Consider the following 20,200-nt stretch of genomic DNA (forward strand, 5'->3'; position numbering starts at 1 on the left):
TAATGAAAATACACCACCAGTTGAAGCATTAAAGGGCTGGGAGGGTGCGGGCGGGGGGAGATGTTAACTTTTGTGAAAGCCCAGTTAAACCAATTTCATGTGCTGAGTTATTATTCTAATAGGAAAGTTTATTCTGCTTAGCCACAGATTTTATTTCTGCAGGAATACCTGTCCACACATTCCTATGACAAGAAAGACAGACTGATAAAATAACTTTGTCCCTTTCTGTGCTTTTGGCTGGGCATGGACATCAATTAGGAAAATACATTCATTTTTACATTACAAACTATTTACAGGAAGCTGCTTCCAGGACAAAGTTTGAAAGAAAGGAATGTAAATAATCAACACCTTCCAGAAACACGCAGTCTGTGTTCAGTCTCACGCTGAACAGTTTACAGGTGGAAATCTCATGCTCTGTTGCCTATTGGCAAAAATACAGAAGTATTTTATTCTGTACTATTCTAAAACCACTGTTACGTTTCTATCAATTTCTCATATTTTCCTTGTGTAGCATGTGCTGCTTGCAGTGGTGTGACACTATGGGACAAAAGCTGGGCAGCCACAGATCCTGGCCTCATTGCAGTACTACTCAGTTTACAGGAACTGGGGCACACCAGGAGGTACTTCCTCTCGCCTGGAGGGTTTCCTGTATCTATCTTACTGATCCCAAGTTTAGTAGTTATAAGAATAAAAAATATTATGTCAGTTTTAATTTTTAAAATCTGGTCATATTTTTTTATTGCTACAAATCTTACTAGATGAAATATCTCAATAGCCATCTTCAGAAAGCCGTCTGCTTCTAGAAATCACGTGCTTTCAAGAATTAAAGACTTTAACATGGAAATATCTAAGTATTTCAAGAACACATTCTCTTACATAGTTTGTCTTTAAAAAAGAACTTGCTGGTAGCTTTACATTTCAGTGAAAGGGTGAGTCTGCAGCTTCTGAAACTGAACTGTCTGTTCTGCTCTAGCTCTCTGAATGCTTCAATTAACATTTGGTTTTTAATCACTGGCTGTTACTAGTCCACTATAAAACTCAGTTTACTTTTAGGGTAGCCCACTAAATGTTAACAAACAATGGTGGCATTTTTCCTGTCTGTGATAAATATTTTGTAACTTCAACAGTGATAGACATTTGGCAGAGTTAGCAAATTAAACACAAAAATAAACAACAGTAAACAGATTTCGCTCCAATACATGCATAGGATATTTCAGAATGACTTAGTTGTACAGTTGTCTTCGTCTGCCTCTTAAAGCATGTCAAAGGATTCTGACAATGCAACGTCACTACGTGCCAGTCTTTACATTGTTTGGAAACTATGTAAAATGAACAATTTTAAAAGTTACTTCTCCACCTGGACTGTTTTCTCTCTGCTGACTTGAAGACTAAACTTGTATTTGTATATGTTGTAAAAAAAATAAATGGTTTAAGATGTTGACTCTTTGCTTTTTGTCTTCCTGAACTGACAAAGTACTGGAAAATGGCCCCCTTGGAATTTTTCAGAATTTAAATCACATCCATAGTTGCAAACACTTAACAACTAAAAAGAATTACTCAAAAGCTATGGGAATGGCACCCTAAACAGATAGAAACACATGTATTACCATCAGTATTATGTAGGCAGTTTTGTAATCTACATAGTAAAATATGTATTTTCTAATCCATTATTAGAGAGATGTCTTCCAAAAATGTTTGTGAATTCATGTTTAACTACTTGAAATTTGGTGAACTAGTCTGATTAATACTAAAAACGTGTATTAAAATAAATTACTTACTTATAAAACTATCTAAGAACCATAAATCAGGATAAGCGACTAAATACCTAGAGAAAAAGAATCATTTTCTGATTATTGTAAGGAGGTTAAGCGACTTGAACAGAAGCTTTGCAAAACTTACAACACGTATCATTATCACATCATAGACTAAACACTACAAAATGTATTAGCTGCCAGCCAGGGACAGCCCACCACACTCCCCTGTAGAACAGAATTCACATAAAGCCAATACTCACTTTTAAGTTATTTCATATATTTTACTTACTGTTTGCAAAGCCAACATGCAGCTGAAAATGGATTCTAAAACAACCAAGCAGTAACTAATATTTGGAGAATGGGGAGAAAAATTACTTCCAAAATAAAAAAAAAAAAAAAAAAAAAAGATTTAAGTTCTTACCTTTAATTTGTCCAGTATTCTTGACAGCAATGGTTTATTGAAGACATTGTAGTAGAGCATTCAATCAAGATGATAGCTCAGAACTGGAATTCAGTAGGCTCAATTTGCCAATACCAAGATTCATCGGAGGGAAAAAACCCCACCAATTGCAAAATCATTTCAAGATGAGATAAATGGTTAGAAAAACAGAAAAAATGCAATACATATTCCAAATCTCTAGGTATCTTAAACATCAAAACCATCAATATTATGTTAAAATTTCCAAAATATTTATTAATTTATCAACACAACCCAGTGATTTTTCAGAAACACATATGCCTATATTCTGTTATAAAAATTAGAAAATATATAAACAAAAATACTATAATGCATGGTTAAAACAATTTTAAAACGACCTGGTTTTGTGTCTTTTTAAATTACCGATGTGAATGTTTATGGTGGTTCCCAAGCCTGAGCACATGGGCTTGGTGGTTAAGTGGAGAGGCCTTGTAACTCCGTGTGAAGAAAAGCTGTTACATTTTTTGTGTGTTTCTATATTCAAACAAAAGCCTACTTGAATTCCTTTAATGATGAGTGGAAATCTGTTTCAGCCAATCTTCCTCCATAATTAAGAAGCCAACTGAACATGACTGATTGATAGATACATTTATGAAAAGGATGATTCCTTCAAGTGTTTAGCAAAATCCAAGGGTTTGTGAACAACAGTCTCACTGATGTGGTGTTGAAGCTGTTTGTTTAGCTCTTCATCTATAAATGAATCCATTTGTGAGAATGTATCCTGAAAATTACAGAATATTAGTTGCATTACTAAACAAGGCCAGTATGTGTTTTCCATGCATAGCTTAAATTAGCAGTCCTGTTTCCCTCCCATGCCCCGGGTCATCTAGACTAGACCTATGGAACTGGCAGCTCATGTATATCTGGCGTGCCAGTAAGTTTCACTTGGCTAGCAACAAAGCCATGCGTCAGGCAGTCCTTCATAAGCTCATGGTTTTCGTGAGGATTTTTTTGTTGTTGTAAGCTGGGCTTTGGAAGAATACCTAGTACAAATAGCCACAGCTTCCAGCTCTGAAGGTGCTTACACACTGCTTCCTGTTCAACACACCTTATAAAAATAAATCAAGCATCTCTGATCAAAAGGCCAGTGAAAACAATAATGCTAACAGTAGAGGTTGTGAGTCAGAAAGGAATGCCTTGACCCTGCCTCAAGAGACCCCTTCTGCCTGCAGCCAGATTGGAAGCCCTCCACTCTTTCCTGGTGCTCAGATGGGGACAGTCATGCACATGATTTATACCTCCCTGTTCAAGTCTTAACACTCACAGAGTCGAGTACTTTGTGCACTCAGGGACAAATAAGATCCTCTCGTTAGTGGTGCACAGGGAAAGGAAACTCCAATTCAGAGCTTCTGTCAGCAGGGAGGAGGTGCTGACAGACAATGGCAGCATGGCACACAGAGAAAAATATGCAGGACAGATACGGTAAAACTTAGATACTGCCAAAATTTGATAAATGAGCCAAACAGCCAGAAAGCAGGCAAGACCCCAAGGTAATTTTCCCAGTTATGTCCATTATAACCACCTATGGACAGTCTGTTCTGTTATCTTCCTCTTTCTTTGTTTCTGCTGCCTTAAAGAGCTTGTGCATTTCCTTATTCAAGCCCTATACAAATCTCCTATCTGCTGTTCCCAGCCTTGTTCTGTCAGGGCTGCTAATCTAACACCCTAGTAGGACAGACACGTCAAGAAGTCATTGTAAAAAGACAGAATAATTAAGTACAAATACATTTTTGGAAGTTGCTTCTGTAAAATGGAAAAAAATTGTGCTCTCAAGGCTTTAACTGACATTACTGAGTTAGTTACAAATTGGAGGCACTAACAAGGTTAATAGGTTACAATGTTTTCATTAGGAAGAAAGAAAATTAATTACCACTTTTTAAAAGGACACACCACTCACTGGACATTTAATGGAGGTTGGCATCTGGAACACATCCAGTGCTGAGGATTTAAAAAGTGTTCACCCATTTCTCCTCTATATATTAGCTCTTTGTTCCCTTTGAATTTACACTTTAAAGCTATAAAGTGACACTAATGGGGATCAGTATCCTTCTACATACTGAATGAAAGGCTCTGGAAATCCAGCTACCCACACTGGGGAAAGAGAGCTAGCTTTTTATTACTGCTTTTTGAACAAACATTAGTTCATCATTACAGAAAAGGGACAAGAAATCTGCACTGAACCACTGCAAAATGCAAAAGAAGGTAAGTAAAATAATAGCTACCACATTCATCTTGCTACATTAACAGATGCTATGGGAGGTGAAACTATTCATAGAGCTTTTCTTCCTTCTTTATAGTCAATGCTATCTTATGCCAGTTAAAAAAAAATACTTGACACAGAAAGTACAGAAACCAGAAAGCCAAACTAGGTGTGCTAATGCCTGGGCACTGCATAGTGAGCCAGCAGATACAGGTTATATTGGTATATCATGGTTAAAAAAGGACACAGAGAGATGAGATGGTACCTTCCTTCTGGGTGTTACTGATGCAACAGGGGGATTAAAAGTCATTCCTCTCATACTGTATGCCTCAAAAAGTTCTGTAGCAGGCCTATAGCAAAAAACACAGTGAAAGAAAAATGCCCTTAGATACATTTTTCAAATAATACATCACCAAACCAAGAGCAGCTTGTCCCACACACGCCATTCACACCCTCCACCATGCTTTAAGGAACTCCTCAGAGTGATGAACATCACCTGGAAAAGATCAGAAGCTAACAGCTGGGAAACAATGCAAGTACAATATGTCTAAATACTCAGCTGGGGGACAGAGGAAGAAATGGGAGACAAGAAAACTCTTCTGTTGGCTTGGCAGAGCTCCAAGCAGTCGCTGCTTGCCTTGTACATATTTGAAAAAGTAAAAAAAAAAGTTGATAAAGGTTATCTAGCTGATACAATCTGCTAGAATTTCCAACAGTTCCTTACCAACGGGTTTTATGAAAGCTAAGCAGCCATGGAAGAACCAGGAAGACCATCACATGGGAGAAGAACTGGTTAAAAGACAAGAAACAGAGGTCAGGAGTCTATGATCAGTTTTTGCAATGGCAGAAAGAAAGTATGAGGTCTGTGCCAGGACCTACGCTTTTCAATACACTCAAAGATAAGCTGGAGAGTACCAAGTTATTTGTGGCAGTAAGAATGAGCTGCCTGTGAAGAACTGCAGATAGACTCTATGAGATGGTTGGTAAAATGGCAAATGAAATTTAGTGTGGAGAAAAACAGAGAGAAAAGCAATCTCAGCTTCACATAAAAATGATAGGGTCTGAGCTGACCACTATCACTTAAGGAAAAAATCTTGTTGTTATGACAGGTACTTTCATGGGATTGTGATCTTAATGCTGTTTGCGGTTGAAAAGAAACAGAGAACAGACAGAAAATAGCTTCATCAGTGTATAAATCCACAATCACCCACATCTCAAATATTGCATCTGAGTCTCCAATTCCCTAATCTTTAAATACTTGAATTCGTTAAAGTTCAGGAACAGACAACAAAGATGATGAAAAGTATGGAACAGCTCCTGTCTGGGCCAGATCCCTTCAGCCAGAAGAGATGGTAGACTGACAATATGATAGAGGTCCACCAAGTCATGTGAGGCACAGAAAGAGTGTATTAGAGCAGACTGTTATTTCACCTCCCAGAGCAAGAACCAGGGACTGTTAAATGATGCATGCTGGCACCAGGTTCAAAACAAAAGAAGGTAGGTCTTAACATAATGAGCTGTGGGCTCATGGAACCCTTACCAAACAATGCTGTATTTGCAAGATGTGTGCTTTGGTTCAAAGGACAATGAAGAGTTTTGAAAAGAATTCCATGAAGAGGTACTAAACAGAAAATGGTATCACGTTCAGGAAATCTACCAGGCTGAAACCAGTCGGAGGCTAGGACACTGCTCAGAGCACGTGTCTTATATGCTTGCCCTATTTTTACTCTTCCTGAGGCACCTGCTTCCAGCCACTGCCAAAGACAGGATGCTGAATTAGATCCTTAGTCTGAACCAGGATGGCTGTTCTTATGTTTTAACATACTATGGACATTACGCTGCAACGTGGTTTCTGGTTTACACTGGACAGTCATGGTTCAGTGATCCCGATTCATATTCAGATCAGGGCTGCTACTGAGGAAATGCAGATATTTTGCTCCCGTGGGAAGAAAGCACACTGCACTTTGAGATTTTTTTACCCTTGTCACAGCCTGGCAACAAGCCTCAAATGAAAAGAAAAAAAAAAAAGAAAAAAGCAGCCAACATTCTGTACTGGCAGAAGAACAAAGAAAGTGAGTTTGAAGAACAGAATCTTTTAATTTTACAGATAATTATTTTTAGGGATTCCTTTAATAAAGTATGAGCAACAGCATCTTTTCAGGACACTACTTCTAAAAACACAACTCTTTGATAACTGACCTTTGGCTCAAATCAAGTGAAAGAGCTCCTGAGCCTTCAGTTGGAGCTCCAACAATAAGGTGAGCTGCAAATTTCTGCACTGTTGGATGATAGTGTCTCTGAAAGAAAGGAAGAAAGAAGGCAATTGACCAAGGGATAAGGGATAATGTATTTATCATGGATTCTCACATTTATTTCCATTACAATAAGATGGAAGGTTCTGCTTTTTTTAGACAGAGAAACTAAGCACACCAAAATCAGTCAGTTTCTGGAGTTAAGTGAATGAGAACACCCAGTCATACATCTATTCACTAGTATGTCATGCTGTGAGCATAACACTCCACAGTTAAATCTAACTCTTACTCCCAGAAGGCAGGAGAAAGGGCAGAGGAAGCCATCCCCAGACCCCAAACTCTAAGCCCTGGCTGGAATGACGGAGCAAGGTGTCAGTTGCTCCCTGGAGAAGGACTGGACTGCAAGGGAACTTAACAGATTGAAAAAGCCTCTAAAGGAGTCTTATTAGGCAACCTACAGTAAGATCCAGTGTGGTACTATCATACGGGCTGTGTAATATCCCCTTTTGAGCTCACTCCTTCCCTATACCACTGTGCTGCTCTTCCTCTTTGTATGGAATAGGCTCACATGGGCCAGATTTGATTGATAAGCCTGAAGACCTCTGTTGTCTGTTTGTGTAAAGCATATAAACATTTAGCAGCTATTTACTGCTGACTTTTGCTTCCCAAATCACTCAGCTACTCACTAACCTGCAGTAAATGCAGCTCCCACAGAGCTGTGTTCTGAGCATTGCAATGCTCTGGTTCATCTAGTTCTGGAAGATAAACTCCACTGCCTTGAGATTCATTGTCTAGTAAGAGGTCCATCTTTGGGAATTTCTAAAAAAAAAAAAAAAAAAAAAAAAAAAAAGACTGAGTAGCTTACATTACACATCCAATTATAACATGGTTAAGCTAAGTTCAGGATTCATTCCATGTTATTCAGTCTCAGCAGCATTTAAGGATACTCTGTTTTCATCACTCTTGCTTAAGATGCTTCAAAATATTTTGCATAAAATCGATTTGTTCAAAAATCCAATAACCTTTAACCAGTAAGCTAAAAATTCCAACAAGTAAAACTTACTTGCATTAACACCCTGTTTGTTGCCAAGATGCCAACACTGGAGTTTGGAAGTACATGAAGAGCAAGTGTGGAAAGTCGCTTTAGGAAAGCAAGAGCTCGTTGCTGGGAAACTTGCTTTCTCCGCTTGGCAAACATGACATCCAGGCACTGGAGCACAATCTCTGTATCACCATTGGTACCACCTCGAAAGCAGAATTTCATAAAAAGAGTAAATAACCATTTCGAGGAACATACAGCTAAATACTCTGCTATTGACTGTACACTGGAACCTGAGAAATAGCATGAAAGCTAGGAGGTTCAAACACAGCACTAATGCGATACAGACATAAGCATCCATACTTTTTTGGTAAAAATAGTCCAGCTTTGAACAGAAAAAATGTATCATTGTTTCTGTACTCCTTTGTAAGAAAACATTTGTTCCATCAAAAATGTCTAAACATTAGAAGCAGTTAGTGTTTTAACCCTAAGTGCATTCATTATATCATCTTTTATGAATTGTTAAATGGTGCAAAGATTTAGTCTTTTACCCATCCAGAATTGTACCATGTTTTTTCTCAATCTTTCCTCTCTAGTGAATATACATTTATGAATTTAATTAAAACTGTTAATTTCAAACTTTATAAATATCTTTTTTCATAAACTATTCAGCTTCTGGGAATTATTAGAAAATTTAGATTAGAAAATTAGAATGTCAGAATTATAAAAATGAGAAATACAAACCAAAAGATTTTAGAAAACAGAATTTAAATTGAAATTATTTAAAAAATTATATTACAAAAAATTAGAGATTTTTCTCTATTAGAGAAAAAATAGATAATTTTTAAAATGCCACTAAAAGAAACAACTATAAGTCAAAAACCATAAACCGAGGACAGGATAAATGCTTATCCAAGATCACATACTTAGAATTCCCTAATGAAATGACATGATTAGAACCTGTTACCATGTATTGCAGTAATACTTCTAGTGTTTGTACTGCAGTAGTGCAATGTGCAACTTGAGAAAAAAGTACATTAAAATAGACAGTAATCTCATCAGAACTCAGGTATCTTAAAACAACTGTAGTTTATTAACACTATATTAAGGCTATGATACCAAACAAGCAGAATAAATATTATCTAGGTAAAAAATGAAAATAAGAATCTGCAGTTACCTGCATGTAGGCTGAACAGTGTCTTGTAAAGATGTGTGTAGAATTTCATCGGATCAATGTTAAGAACATCACCTATTGACATAATCCCAAATAAATACATTTAGTCCATTAATTTATCAGAGAATATTAGACAAAAGTTTGTTTTTAAAGATCTCTTACCTTGACCGGAGAGTATATGAAAAGCACTGAGAATGCAATGAAGACTCTCACGATAGCTTAAACCCTAAGAATACAAAACTGATTAAGTACCCAAAAGAACATAATTTTAAGGTAACTGTAATAGAAGCTCACTCAACTTACCCCAGATGCAATAAGAGAATGAAGGACAATCAGCAGGTCATCAAAAAATTCCACATTTATCAGATGAGCAAACCTTGAATCAAAGAGATTTTTATTTTTAAACTATGACATTATCTGCAAACTTAGTTCAAAGTATTTTGAACTGCCAAAATCCACACCTTAAAAGCGGAGCAAAATCAAATGCTGAACATCTATTATCTTCACATAGATGGATGATTTAGCCCCCCAGCTGCTCATCACGGCTTCCCTATAGCTCTAGAGACATGCTCATGTTCTTCAGGAAGTAATCAAACAAAAAAATGGAATCACATCGGTCCCTGCTGGGTTTGCATCACATCTGTTCTATCATGGGAAATTTCACATCACACTGAAATATGTTTAGAAGTAGGTGAAAACTTCAGCTGAGATATAAAAGAATTTCAACCAATTTGTCAGGGACCATCTTCTCTCACTGCTTATAAATCCCTTTCAAAGTCCAAAATCCCTTCAGTGCTTTATGTCTTTTCTAACACACACAAAAGAAGGTGGACCAGTTCTTACTTTGCAAGACCTTCTAGCACAGCTGGCAAAAGTGGAGACTTCTGAGCTTTCTTCAAGATTCTAAAGTAAGTTACAAACACAATATTCAAGGTCTCTGTGTGCTGAAGAAAAGAAAAGAAAATACTTAAGCATGGAAAACAGACATTTCTACTTCACTTAAACTCAACTGAAAATGCTCCTCTGTCCAAGCCTGCATTCAGGCCTTCCAAACCAGTCCTGGCACTGCCATCTCTGCTCTTTTTATGCTGAAAAGCTCAAGTCCTGCTCTCCTGCTCCCTACTCTGTCCCCTCACACTCTCCTAGCTAAACAGCCTCTCTTACCCCTCAGTCCATGCTAGCCACACTCTTCGTTTGCCTAAAGGCAACTCTGAGAGGCTGGTAACAGTCATTACATAGTGTCATATGGAACAGGGCACCTGGAGGACATATGTCAATGGATTCAAATACCTTTTTGTGCAGATAACAGAAGGAAATAGGAATGGCTAAGTTGGCTTTCCTGGGTAAACTGAGAGGGCCTGGTTTACTAAAACCTAGACCTCTGGCACAGGCAAAATGTTTGTAAGCTGCCAACATTATCCAGAGGGGTGGAATGCTGACAGGTTGGAATGGAGAGGAGACACTTGGTTACAAAAGGGTTAGGAGCTGCTATTTTGCAAAAATAGGAAAATAATCTCTAAATTACTTACCAACTTCAGTTTTTTTTCTTTACTTTCTGATGCTTCTGCTTCCAAGAGCTCTCGTTCCAGTTTCTCTTCTGCTTTCTTCCACTGAAAACATACAGTTGATTTTAAGATAACAGATTAAATGTTTCCAACCAGCCTGGATATCCAGGTTCCAAAGATACCCAGAGAACAAATCTTCTATGCCTGGCGAGTTGCTTAAGTTACCCTGTGATGCTACAGGGTAACCAGCTTAGATATATTCCTTCCTATCAGAAACAACCAATTCCCTGTAGAACCTCATAAATGTTCAACGCAAACACTAATCACTGGTGCTGAGAGTTAACAATGGCAACGGGACAAGTGCAATCATCGCTAGAACAAATTGCTAGATAAATTCACTGAAGTAGAGCATGAGAAAGCACAGGTCATACCTTTCTTTGCATTCTTGAAAGATTTTTTCTTTTCTCTTTGTAAGTCATGAACTTTTTCTTTGGTGCAATGTCTTCAGAATCTTTTTGTAATTCTACTTCCTTAATTCTTAAATGAAGAAATACTTTTAACACCTATTGTAAAATAAAATAAATACAATGCAAGGTGATCCACAACAGAGGAATGGAGGGTAAGAAATCCTGAATTCCATTCCAGCTAGTGGGCTTTGCTGGTCAAAGGTTCTTCTGTTTACTCCTCTCCTGTTCCTTCATACCTTTATCTCTCATCTCTGCTCCCAGTTCCTTCCCCAGCACTGTCCATTTCTATCCACTCCTCCATTTGCCTCTCTCAATTCAAGTCTCCCTGCCTAACAACCCACGTCTCTGTCAGGAACTGATCTCCTCCTCCCAGTCTCCTTCCCTTGCCCCATATCTCTCTTCCTAACCCTCCGGCTCAGCCTGCTCCTAAGCTGCCTGTGTTCTGACAGAGTGAGAAAATTCTCCTTGTCTATAGCCAACAGCTGCACTAACTGGAACTTTCAGATTTTTTTTAAACCATTGACAGAAGAAAACTGTGTAGTACAACAGAAAGACTCTTACCTCAGGTCTGACGTCGTAATTTCTACCCCTCACAAGGCCAGAAATGACCTTAACTACACCAAGTGAAGCATAGCCCAACTTGTCTTGTTTAAAGAGCTTCTTAACTGCCTCAAAGCACAGTTCAGAAATCTGAAAAGTGAATTCAAACATATTCTTCTGTAAAGCCAAGTCCACCACAACAGCTAATTGGTAATACTGATGGTATTTACTAATTAGAAAGTGGACACAGCCAGTGAAACAGCAAAAAGATATGGCCACAAGATCTGGATATTGTGGAATAAAGCTCAGAAACAGATTATTTTTCATGCAAAACAAAAACTCTTTCCCTAATCAGAAAATCACTTACCATTTTTGATGCATCATTCATGAGCGGAACAATGAGAACGATAATGTTATTGTGGAAGTTGAAGTGAGGTAGGGCCACAAGCAGCTCACACAGACACTTCACTGCTATCTCTGCTAGACCTTTATATGCTTTTAATGAGATGACATTGCTTTTCTTCAACTTCTTTTGTTTCCAATCTGCACAAAATATTATTTTTAGTGACTACTGTTCAGAATGTAGGGGAGCTTCTAAATATTTGCATTTTTAGTTATTGCAGGCATTCTCCTGCGTATTTTATGCAAGTACTATTTCAAAGACAGCAGGTAGCATTCAATCAGAGGAGGTAAATTGTGATGCTGCAAACAATTTTGCATTTGCTACAAAAAATGGGAAGTGTTGACTGTACCTTTAATTGTTTGTTCCAGATTTTCCAAGTAAAACTTATACTGGCTTACAAGGCCTTCTTCAAATTCTCTCAGTTTCTGAGTTTCTTTTTTAACCTGTAAACATAACACAAATAAAATTTTATTTGGAGAGCTAAATCCTGAAATTAGCCAATGGTGAAAAAACCCAAAGTTTTAAAATAAATATCAGATACCTAAGTAGTTTTTTCATCTAGACAGACATTCCTAGAAATGTATTAAAAAAACATTTCTACGTATTTCTATACATGTTCTTGCGCTCAGAGGGCTTTTTCCAACTAGGCCTATTTCATTTATAGAGACTGAAGTGAAATTTTCAACTAGATGTTATTTTAAAGCCATGACTCTAAACTGCACTACCTTTATTCAAGAAACTTTCTCCAGAATTGGTTAAAAGCAAACTCCAGAAAACAAGTTACTCTGCATTTGTTCAGCAAATCATTAAATACATTTCAAAGAAATCTGTGCCAGTTAGGTGACAATGTTGCATAATTTGCTTTCTTTCTAGTTCCCTTCAGTGTGACACAAAACACCATCTTATTCCAAGGTTTATAATGAAAGTCACCCACCTTTGGTATACTACTTTCATATACTATTTTTTCCCTCCGTTACCACCAGCATATCACCTATTTATTGAAGGAAGTACATAAGAATTAAAGGTTCAAAATGAAGACCTCTGCCCTTGAAAGTGTCACAGTTTCAGAATTTCCACAAGTACTTGTGTATTTGTCACCCTTCACTCAAAACTATGAATTCACATTAAACAAATCAGTATTAGTATTTGGCATAACTTTAAAAAATCTGAACTACTCACAATACTCTACAAAGAAATTTGATATTTCACCTTGGTAGCTTTTTCTGCTTCAGTCAGAGGCCGAATTTTGTAAGAAGGCACAATATCTTTGAAAACCTCCATCAAAGAAACCATGACCAGCTTCCGAACAATCACGGCCACATTAGGATCCTGTTCCATCAGCATGGCACGCAGCTCCTTCAACTTTTTAATCTGATTAACAAAAGAGGCACACAAAGTCAGCTGATGATCAGCCACAAACCAATCCACAAGCACAACGTACATTTCAGCAAAAGTTTGCCATAAGAAACATGCCTCGTTTTTAAATACTAGAAAGAGAAAGCCATTACCTCAGCAGTTACTCAGACACTACTTAGCACTGCATAAAGGGCCAAGAAATGCTAGGTATCCCAAGAAAATTTTTATCTTGGAAATTTTTATCTTTGGAACAAACTTGCACAGAACTACAGAAAATTACTAGCATATCCTGAAACACTGAGAACTGTCAGATACAACCATGAAATAAGAGCTTAAATAAGGGTCATGCTTAAGGAACAAGGTAGTTTGGATAGGAAATACCACAGACAGTATTATTCCTAAAATCACAAATATTCAGAGGGACAAATTACTCCCAAACAGAGCAAACAGAGTCACCTGGATCTTCAACTGATTCAAATCCTTTCTAACAACCTATGGCAGCAGTTTCACTGTTTGCCACCCCCTGAAAAATGATACAACACTGACCTTTTTCCTTGTTCTACCCAGGTATTTTTCTGCTTTTGCTATTGTTTGGTCACTTCAGATCTTTATTTATTGACTTACTGCACAACACAGGCACACATACATGCATGCTACCTACATTGTTGTCTGGCTCAGAGAGAATGGCAGATGCTAAGGCAGCTATGTGCATCTTCCTTTCCTGCAGCTTTTGTCTCCTTTGAGCAGACATTTCCTCAGGAGTGAGAACAGGCAGGGGTTCTTCATTAAAGTCTAGGACAAGGTGCAAGAGTTAGAAAAGAGGGTCACTAGGGAAGCCACTTTACAAATACCACATTGCGAACTACAGTTCTAGATACTGCATTTCAGATGGGTAACATGATAACCCCACATAAGAGTAACACATGCAGTTCCACAGTAAAAGAAGCTTTAAGAATGACCTTGCTAGGGCTTACATTAACCCAGAGATTAATTTTGCTCCACTCCAAAATCTTATGCTTTCAAGAAGAAATGCACCAAATGTTTCTGAATCTGCAAATGGTATTCCCCAAGGTATTCCCAACATATGACCCCAACTATGCCAAGAAACTGCAGTGCTCTGCAATTTGCAGCAAATTATTCACTATTCACTTTTTCTTTTAAAATACAATTGGTTTATTTGTGTTTTCTGAGTATTATTTTGCTACAAGTATGTCCTTCCTCAACTTCAGATTATATTTAGAGAATAATGACCCAGAAATGGCAGAGTTACAACTGCAATTGTCATTTGAATGTGACTCTTAACTGGATAGCAAACTGCAAATTGAAATCTGAATTTCCTGGTATTCTGATGTTTTAAGCAAAAAATTTCAAAGACAAAGACAGACACTTTTAAGCACAAGTCTGTGCCCTGAACTGCATTTCAAAATGACCTCAGAGTAATCAAACTAGAACCACAGCATATATTCTTTAAGTAAGACCAAGATTTCCCTTCTCACTAGCAAAGATGACACAATTGATATAAGGAACTTCATGCAAACATCAGTTCCAGGTGAAAACAAAAATATTTTTTAAGGAACAGATTATGAAGCCAGCTGTTCCTCAGGTCCTGGGATCCTAACAGGTAAGAAAGCAAGCTCCGAATCACTGTTACGCTTTGGGGGCAACATGGTAATAAACATATTCAAAACCACCCTAAACAAAATACACTTAAATTACAAACTTCCTTAGGGAATAGCAAAGTACTCTTCAGATATGTCAGTGATTTGAAAAAAAAACCAAACCAAAACACCACAAACCAAAAAACCAACAAAAAGCAAACATGATGTTCTATTACCCTCTTCTTCCTCCATTTCTTCTGCATCCTCTTCATCCTGTGCAACATTGAGAACTGCAAAAATAGAGTGTTTAGTGTCAAGTATGTAATAAACACTGTGGAATTTTAAAAGAATAAATTATACACATCTTGGCTACTATACCAATTCCAGAATCTGTGTCTTACCTGTTTTTTCCATAGTTTGGGGAATAATGCCACCCTTGTCTTTGATGGGGAGCAGATGGATGACTTCTTTTTCTGGCTCAGTCTGCATGCGTCTTGGCACCTTCTCATATTTGTCAATCACACTTTCACGTTTTCGTTTTTTGACATGAACAGGTTCACTAAAAAATACAAGGCAAACTAAATGAATTACCCATCTAATTAGACAAGAACCATGTATGACAGTATACTAGCTGGATTAAAAGTCCGCACTTAGAAAAATAAATAATGGCTGATCTTATTAAGTGGAATGTTTGAGCGTGTTCACCATTGATAGCACCAGTCACCACTCAGTCGAACAATGTTAATGTGTATCCGTATAGAATCTTTGAATTCAGGACAATACAGTGCTTCCCATCTCCTTTTTATAGGAAACTAAATGTGAATGGAGCAAAGACAAAATGAAATTTAGTTGATCTGGCAGGGCAGCCAACTCCATGAATTTTGAAATGTTGGCATATGAGTGTAAACACACACATGCATGCAAAATCCTTGCACTGATTTTGAATTTACAAAAAAAAATTAATTAAATGGTGTAACTGCTTATAGTACAGGTACATGAAGTGTGTTATCTGTTTTATGCCACATGGTCTGTCTTGTAACAGGAACACTGCTTTTGTTCTTGTAAGGGGCAGAGTTTCAACTATGGACATCTGAGGGGCTCTGAAAGCTCTGGGCTCAGAGACTGCTAGGCTTCAGAAAGTAAAAATCACTTGCATGAGAAGTAGTTTTACATCCCAGAGACTACCCAGATTCCCTGCACACATGACACAGTCACCCTACGCATGCATTGTAAGGACAGTGCACGAGCCTCAGCCTTGCTGTCCCCGTGCAGACCAAACCTTTCCTGTGTACCCAAATCCTACTCAATGAGCACAGGAATTCTCTAAGTCTGTGATTGATCTGTTGAGCATGAAGAAAATGCAACTGCTGTGAAAACAAGGGAAATTCTGTGTCATACCACACATCTGGAAACCCTAGTACTAGCTGACAGGTTTTAAGATGGCACTGCTCCCATTCATGTAGCAGTAAGGGACTTGGGGACCCTTCAAAGTAAGGCAACAGTGAACAAATCAGCTGAAGCTTGTAAAGGCAAACATCCTCTGGAAACATGATTTCAGCTCTAAAATATTAAAAATTTTGGAAAAGAGTAAGGAAAATACAAAGATGCAAAATAGAAACTATTAAGATATCAGCACAGCCTGTCTCTCACCTAGCCCAGAGTGCTGTTTTACCTGCCTCCCTCCCCACTGTGCTCCCCCACTGCATGAGCAGGTGCCCTGGCAGGGCTGAGGCTCACTGAAAACTTAACCCTGAGCAGTCCTGCCATGAAAGACTCCACCAGCAAGCAAGCAGGACTAGGACCCTCTCACTGGACAAACAGTCCAGTGTCTTCCTTAAGATATCCCACAGCCTCGCTCTCCCCTACCATGCCTTGATGCCCTGACCTCCCAATCGACACTTAACCAGGATGTGATAATGAGTGGGTCAGTGCACATTTTTATTTAACCCTAGTCCATGTTAACTTTTACCACTACTACTATCGCTTTTTTACTCTGCTCACTGGAAAGCCTGTGTCACACCCCACTCTCCATGGATAACAGAAATAATGCAGTGTGGTGTACCACCCCTTCACAGGCTATATTTCTAACCTGCATGTAAGTATATAAGAACACAAGTATTAGTACCTGTGCTAATATGAACACATAATTTATAAGTGAGGTAATATTTAGCAAGATCTTATGAATGATTACAGTTGATCAAACAGATTAAAAAGACAAATTTTCCAGTTTAAGGGAACACTATGAAAGGAGCTAAAAGCTAGTAACAGTAAAACAGGTAAAAGAGCAACTACTTCCATTGTGTTTTTCCACCATTCTAAAAATGCCTTGTCATAATGAATGCAAGACGCATAGAACTGCATCTTGCAAAATGTCACTAAATAAAAACACACAATAAATTTTGAGTTTTGCAAGACTTGAAACTTATGTGACACCCAGTTAGTTTGGGGGGAGGGGAAGGTTTAAAGTAAAATTCTTTTAATTCAAGAACTTGCAATGCGGCTACAAGAGACCATACAATAGAGTACAACACAACTGCAATTTTGGAAATAAAAAGCCATTTACTACTTTCCTTAGAAACTAGACTAAATTATTAATTAGTAATTAACAATTTGTACTGGAACTAGCAAAAAAAAAAAAGCTAGAAGAAATGCTCTCTATTTTTGAAAACAATAAAAAAATGCTTTTTGCTCATTTCAACATTTAGTCTGAAACAACCACTTCCAGAACTAAAGAAAACTGAAGTTTACATGGAAAATTAAAACCACTCTACAGCAGCTAGGCATACAGTCTTTTCACATTCACCAAAAAAGGCAAGTTAAGATTTTCAAACAATCATGTAACCAGACTACTCTGCAGAAGCATTATTTGTAAAGACTTAGGATTCTACAACTAGAAGCATTATCCTTCTATGTATTTCATTGCGAACTCGACCTAACACCTTGCTCCAGAAAACTGGTAACAAATTTTTTATATGAATGTTTTGGTGTCACATGTGTTTACAGACATGGCTTCCAGAACCCTTGGGGTTTTTTAATAGCAATTAGCAATGCAACATGGAAAGTACAGTGGCCCAAAGTGCAGGGAACGTCCCGAGTACTCTACATAGAATAAAAGACTCTGCATACAGATTAAAGCATTTCTTTCAGTTTGAGGAATGCTACTCATTTCACAGCCAGGGACCTCATGGGAAGGAACAGTGTGCAGAAACAGTATCCTGAAGGTCAGGCAGAGCAGGTGAATGTACTGATACACATCAATACATTAATACTGAATGTACTGACAGACTAAGGAAACACTAAACCAGAATGGCAATGAAACACCAGACTGAAAGCAAGGTCCTGATATTTGTATTACATTACATACTGATTACATAGTAACCACAAAAAGTTGAACTAGTACAAAAAGTAGACATCACAACACCACTCACTTAGAAGAAAGATCTCTGGTTAAAAAGGATGCTTTTTGAGCCAAATCCTCCATTAATTTTAAGTCATCTTCATCCATCATGTCCAGTGGAAGAGCATCTTCTTCCTCATCTTCTTCCTGTTTTCCAACTATTTTAGAAGATGATGTGTACAGATTAAGATTCTGTATGTATATTCAAACTTGGAAACCTAACCCTGCCTACGCTTGTGAGACCATTTTACACTTTACTTCAACCTGGAGCTCATCAACCTTCATGCACGTGTTTTGTGTTATCCCTGAAAACTGCCCCATTATTGTAACATCCAATAACGATCAGAGCAAATGCACTTCTGCCATCCCCAACCGTCAGATCTTGTTGCCAGCATGGCTACATTTTATATTTTTCTTAACTCTCCCTTTCCTTTAAACAAGAACAGCAATTATTCGCACACAGAAAATGAAATGTTGTTTTCTTGATACATAATTTTACAACCTGAAGCAGCATGATATTTAGTAACCCTCGTACCTTTTTGCTTACAAAAATAACTCTGAGCAAACACTTACCAACTTGTTTTTTCTTGCATTCTTCCAATGGAAAAGGTTTTCTAGAGATAGCATCTCTGACAGCCTCCCTTAACTTCTTTTGTTCTTTTCGATACTTCTTAGCAGCACTCTGCTGCTTGTACTGTTTATTCTTTAATTTGTTGTCAAGTTTTATTTTACTAGTTCTCAGTAACTTGCGAAAGCTTGGAACTCGTTTTGTGTTTTTTCTCTAGGAAACAAACAGAAAACTACAAGTAACTGACATGTTCATAGCCTTTGTGAAATTTATTTCACTGTTTCAGATCTCATTAAGTCGATATTTCTAACAGGGCTGAACAATGTGTTTCTTCCAAACAATATCATCAATTAGCTCCAAATTTACCCAACTGTGTCACATTTTTAAGAGAGACCTGCAAAGAATGTTTTACAGAAACATTCTTTGACAACTATTTATTAAACCTGCTGTCTATCACTTTTAGACACACGAACACTCAAAGTATGGTAAACAGATTGTTAGGGCACAGTTCGTTGCCCTGTGCGCTCCCAAGCACTCTGTCTCCTCTCTTCAGCATGCTGTTCTTCCCCAACACACAACAAGGTACAAGGTACCTTAGAGCACCTTAAGCTACTGGTACGAGGCCACAGCCTCAGGCAAACGTCCTCCAGATGAGGACTCTCCATGAGCAGCAGCTGCATGGACGAGACAAGGCTGCCCACTGCAAGGCTCAGAACAGCATGATGCAGAAGCTGCGTACGTGCCAAAACTGCAAAACACTCCCAAGAGCGTTCGGGATGGAAACGGACGCAGCACACCTTACCTACCGAGGGGCGTGGGAAGGCAAGGGCTGTGGAGAGAAAATGGGCCATCGTATTTGAGTCTTGGTAGGGGGACATGCGTCCCTTTAGTAAGGGGACGAGTGGCTGGACCAGCGTGGGGCTCCTCGAATGCGGAATTTTTGTCAGTTCACCTTTAGCTTCCCGTTTTAGTTTTGACTACTGGGAAGGTGCCGAAGAGACAGAAGCACCGCTGACGCTTGCCCCTGCACCACAGACACAACGCTGAGCGAGAACAGCTGCAGACAGCGCTGCCCCTGCCCACAAGTCCGCTCGGACTCTGCTCCTCGTCTCCCGGTGCCACCTCACCGCCCGAGTGCCTGCCAGCAGGACACGATGCAGACCACCCCGCTCCCTGCTACAGCTCCCACGCCTCGCTCCTCGGTATAACGGACAGCAGCGATGCATTTCTTCTTCTTCCGTGCCTCAGCCTTGGCAAAATCACCTTTGCGAGGGGGGAGAAGCGAACCTGCCTTCTGCCGGGAACCCGCCGGTGAGGGGAAGAGCTGCCGCCCGCCCTCGCCACGCCGCATTTTACCACCCGCCCCCGACGCTGGGAGCGTTGCCGTTTCCTACGGCCCCGAGGGCAGGCGCTCGGAGCCAGCACAGGCCGGCAGCCCCCTCCCGCGGAGCCCGCGGCGGAGGCCCGAG

The 20,200-nt window shown here is 38.8% G+C and overlaps 1 protein-coding gene across 1 annotated transcript; it reads right to left on the bottom strand.

Annotated features, from left to right (window-relative positions):
• Positions 1 to 2,432: 2,432 nt before the first annotated feature.
• On the bottom strand, positions 2,433 to 19,582 carry NOC3L (nucleolar complex associated 3 homolog (S. cerevisiae)). The gene is made up of 21 exons (XM_010565029.1): positions 19,325 to 19,582; positions 18,737 to 18,944; positions 18,195 to 18,321; positions 15,168 to 15,325; positions 15,003 to 15,056; positions 13,830 to 13,960; positions 13,022 to 13,183; positions 12,162 to 12,255; positions 11,777 to 11,952; positions 11,431 to 11,559; positions 10,834 to 10,965; positions 10,427 to 10,507; positions 9,741 to 9,841; positions 9,201 to 9,273; positions 9,060 to 9,123; positions 8,901 to 8,972; positions 7,748 to 7,929; positions 7,375 to 7,503; positions 6,632 to 6,729; positions 4,698 to 4,782; positions 2,433 to 2,953 (listed from the first exon to the last, which is right to left on the bottom strand). Exons 1-21 carry the CDS (start codon positions 19,580 to 19,582, stop codon positions 2,822 to 2,824), a joined length of 2,646 nt encoding a protein of 881 aa, XP_010563331.1. The 3' UTR covers positions 2,433 to 2,821.
• Between the last annotated feature and the right edge of the window lie 618 nt (positions 19,583 to 20,200).

The sequence above is a fragment of the Haliaeetus leucocephalus genome, unplaced genomic scaffold (genome assembly GCF_000737465.1).
Source record: "Haliaeetus leucocephalus isolate CR32 unplaced genomic scaffold, Haliaeetus_leucocephalus-4.0 Scaffold184, whole genome shotgun sequence".
Lineage (NCBI taxonomy): Eukaryota > Metazoa > Chordata > Aves > Accipitriformes > Accipitridae > Haliaeetus > Haliaeetus leucocephalus.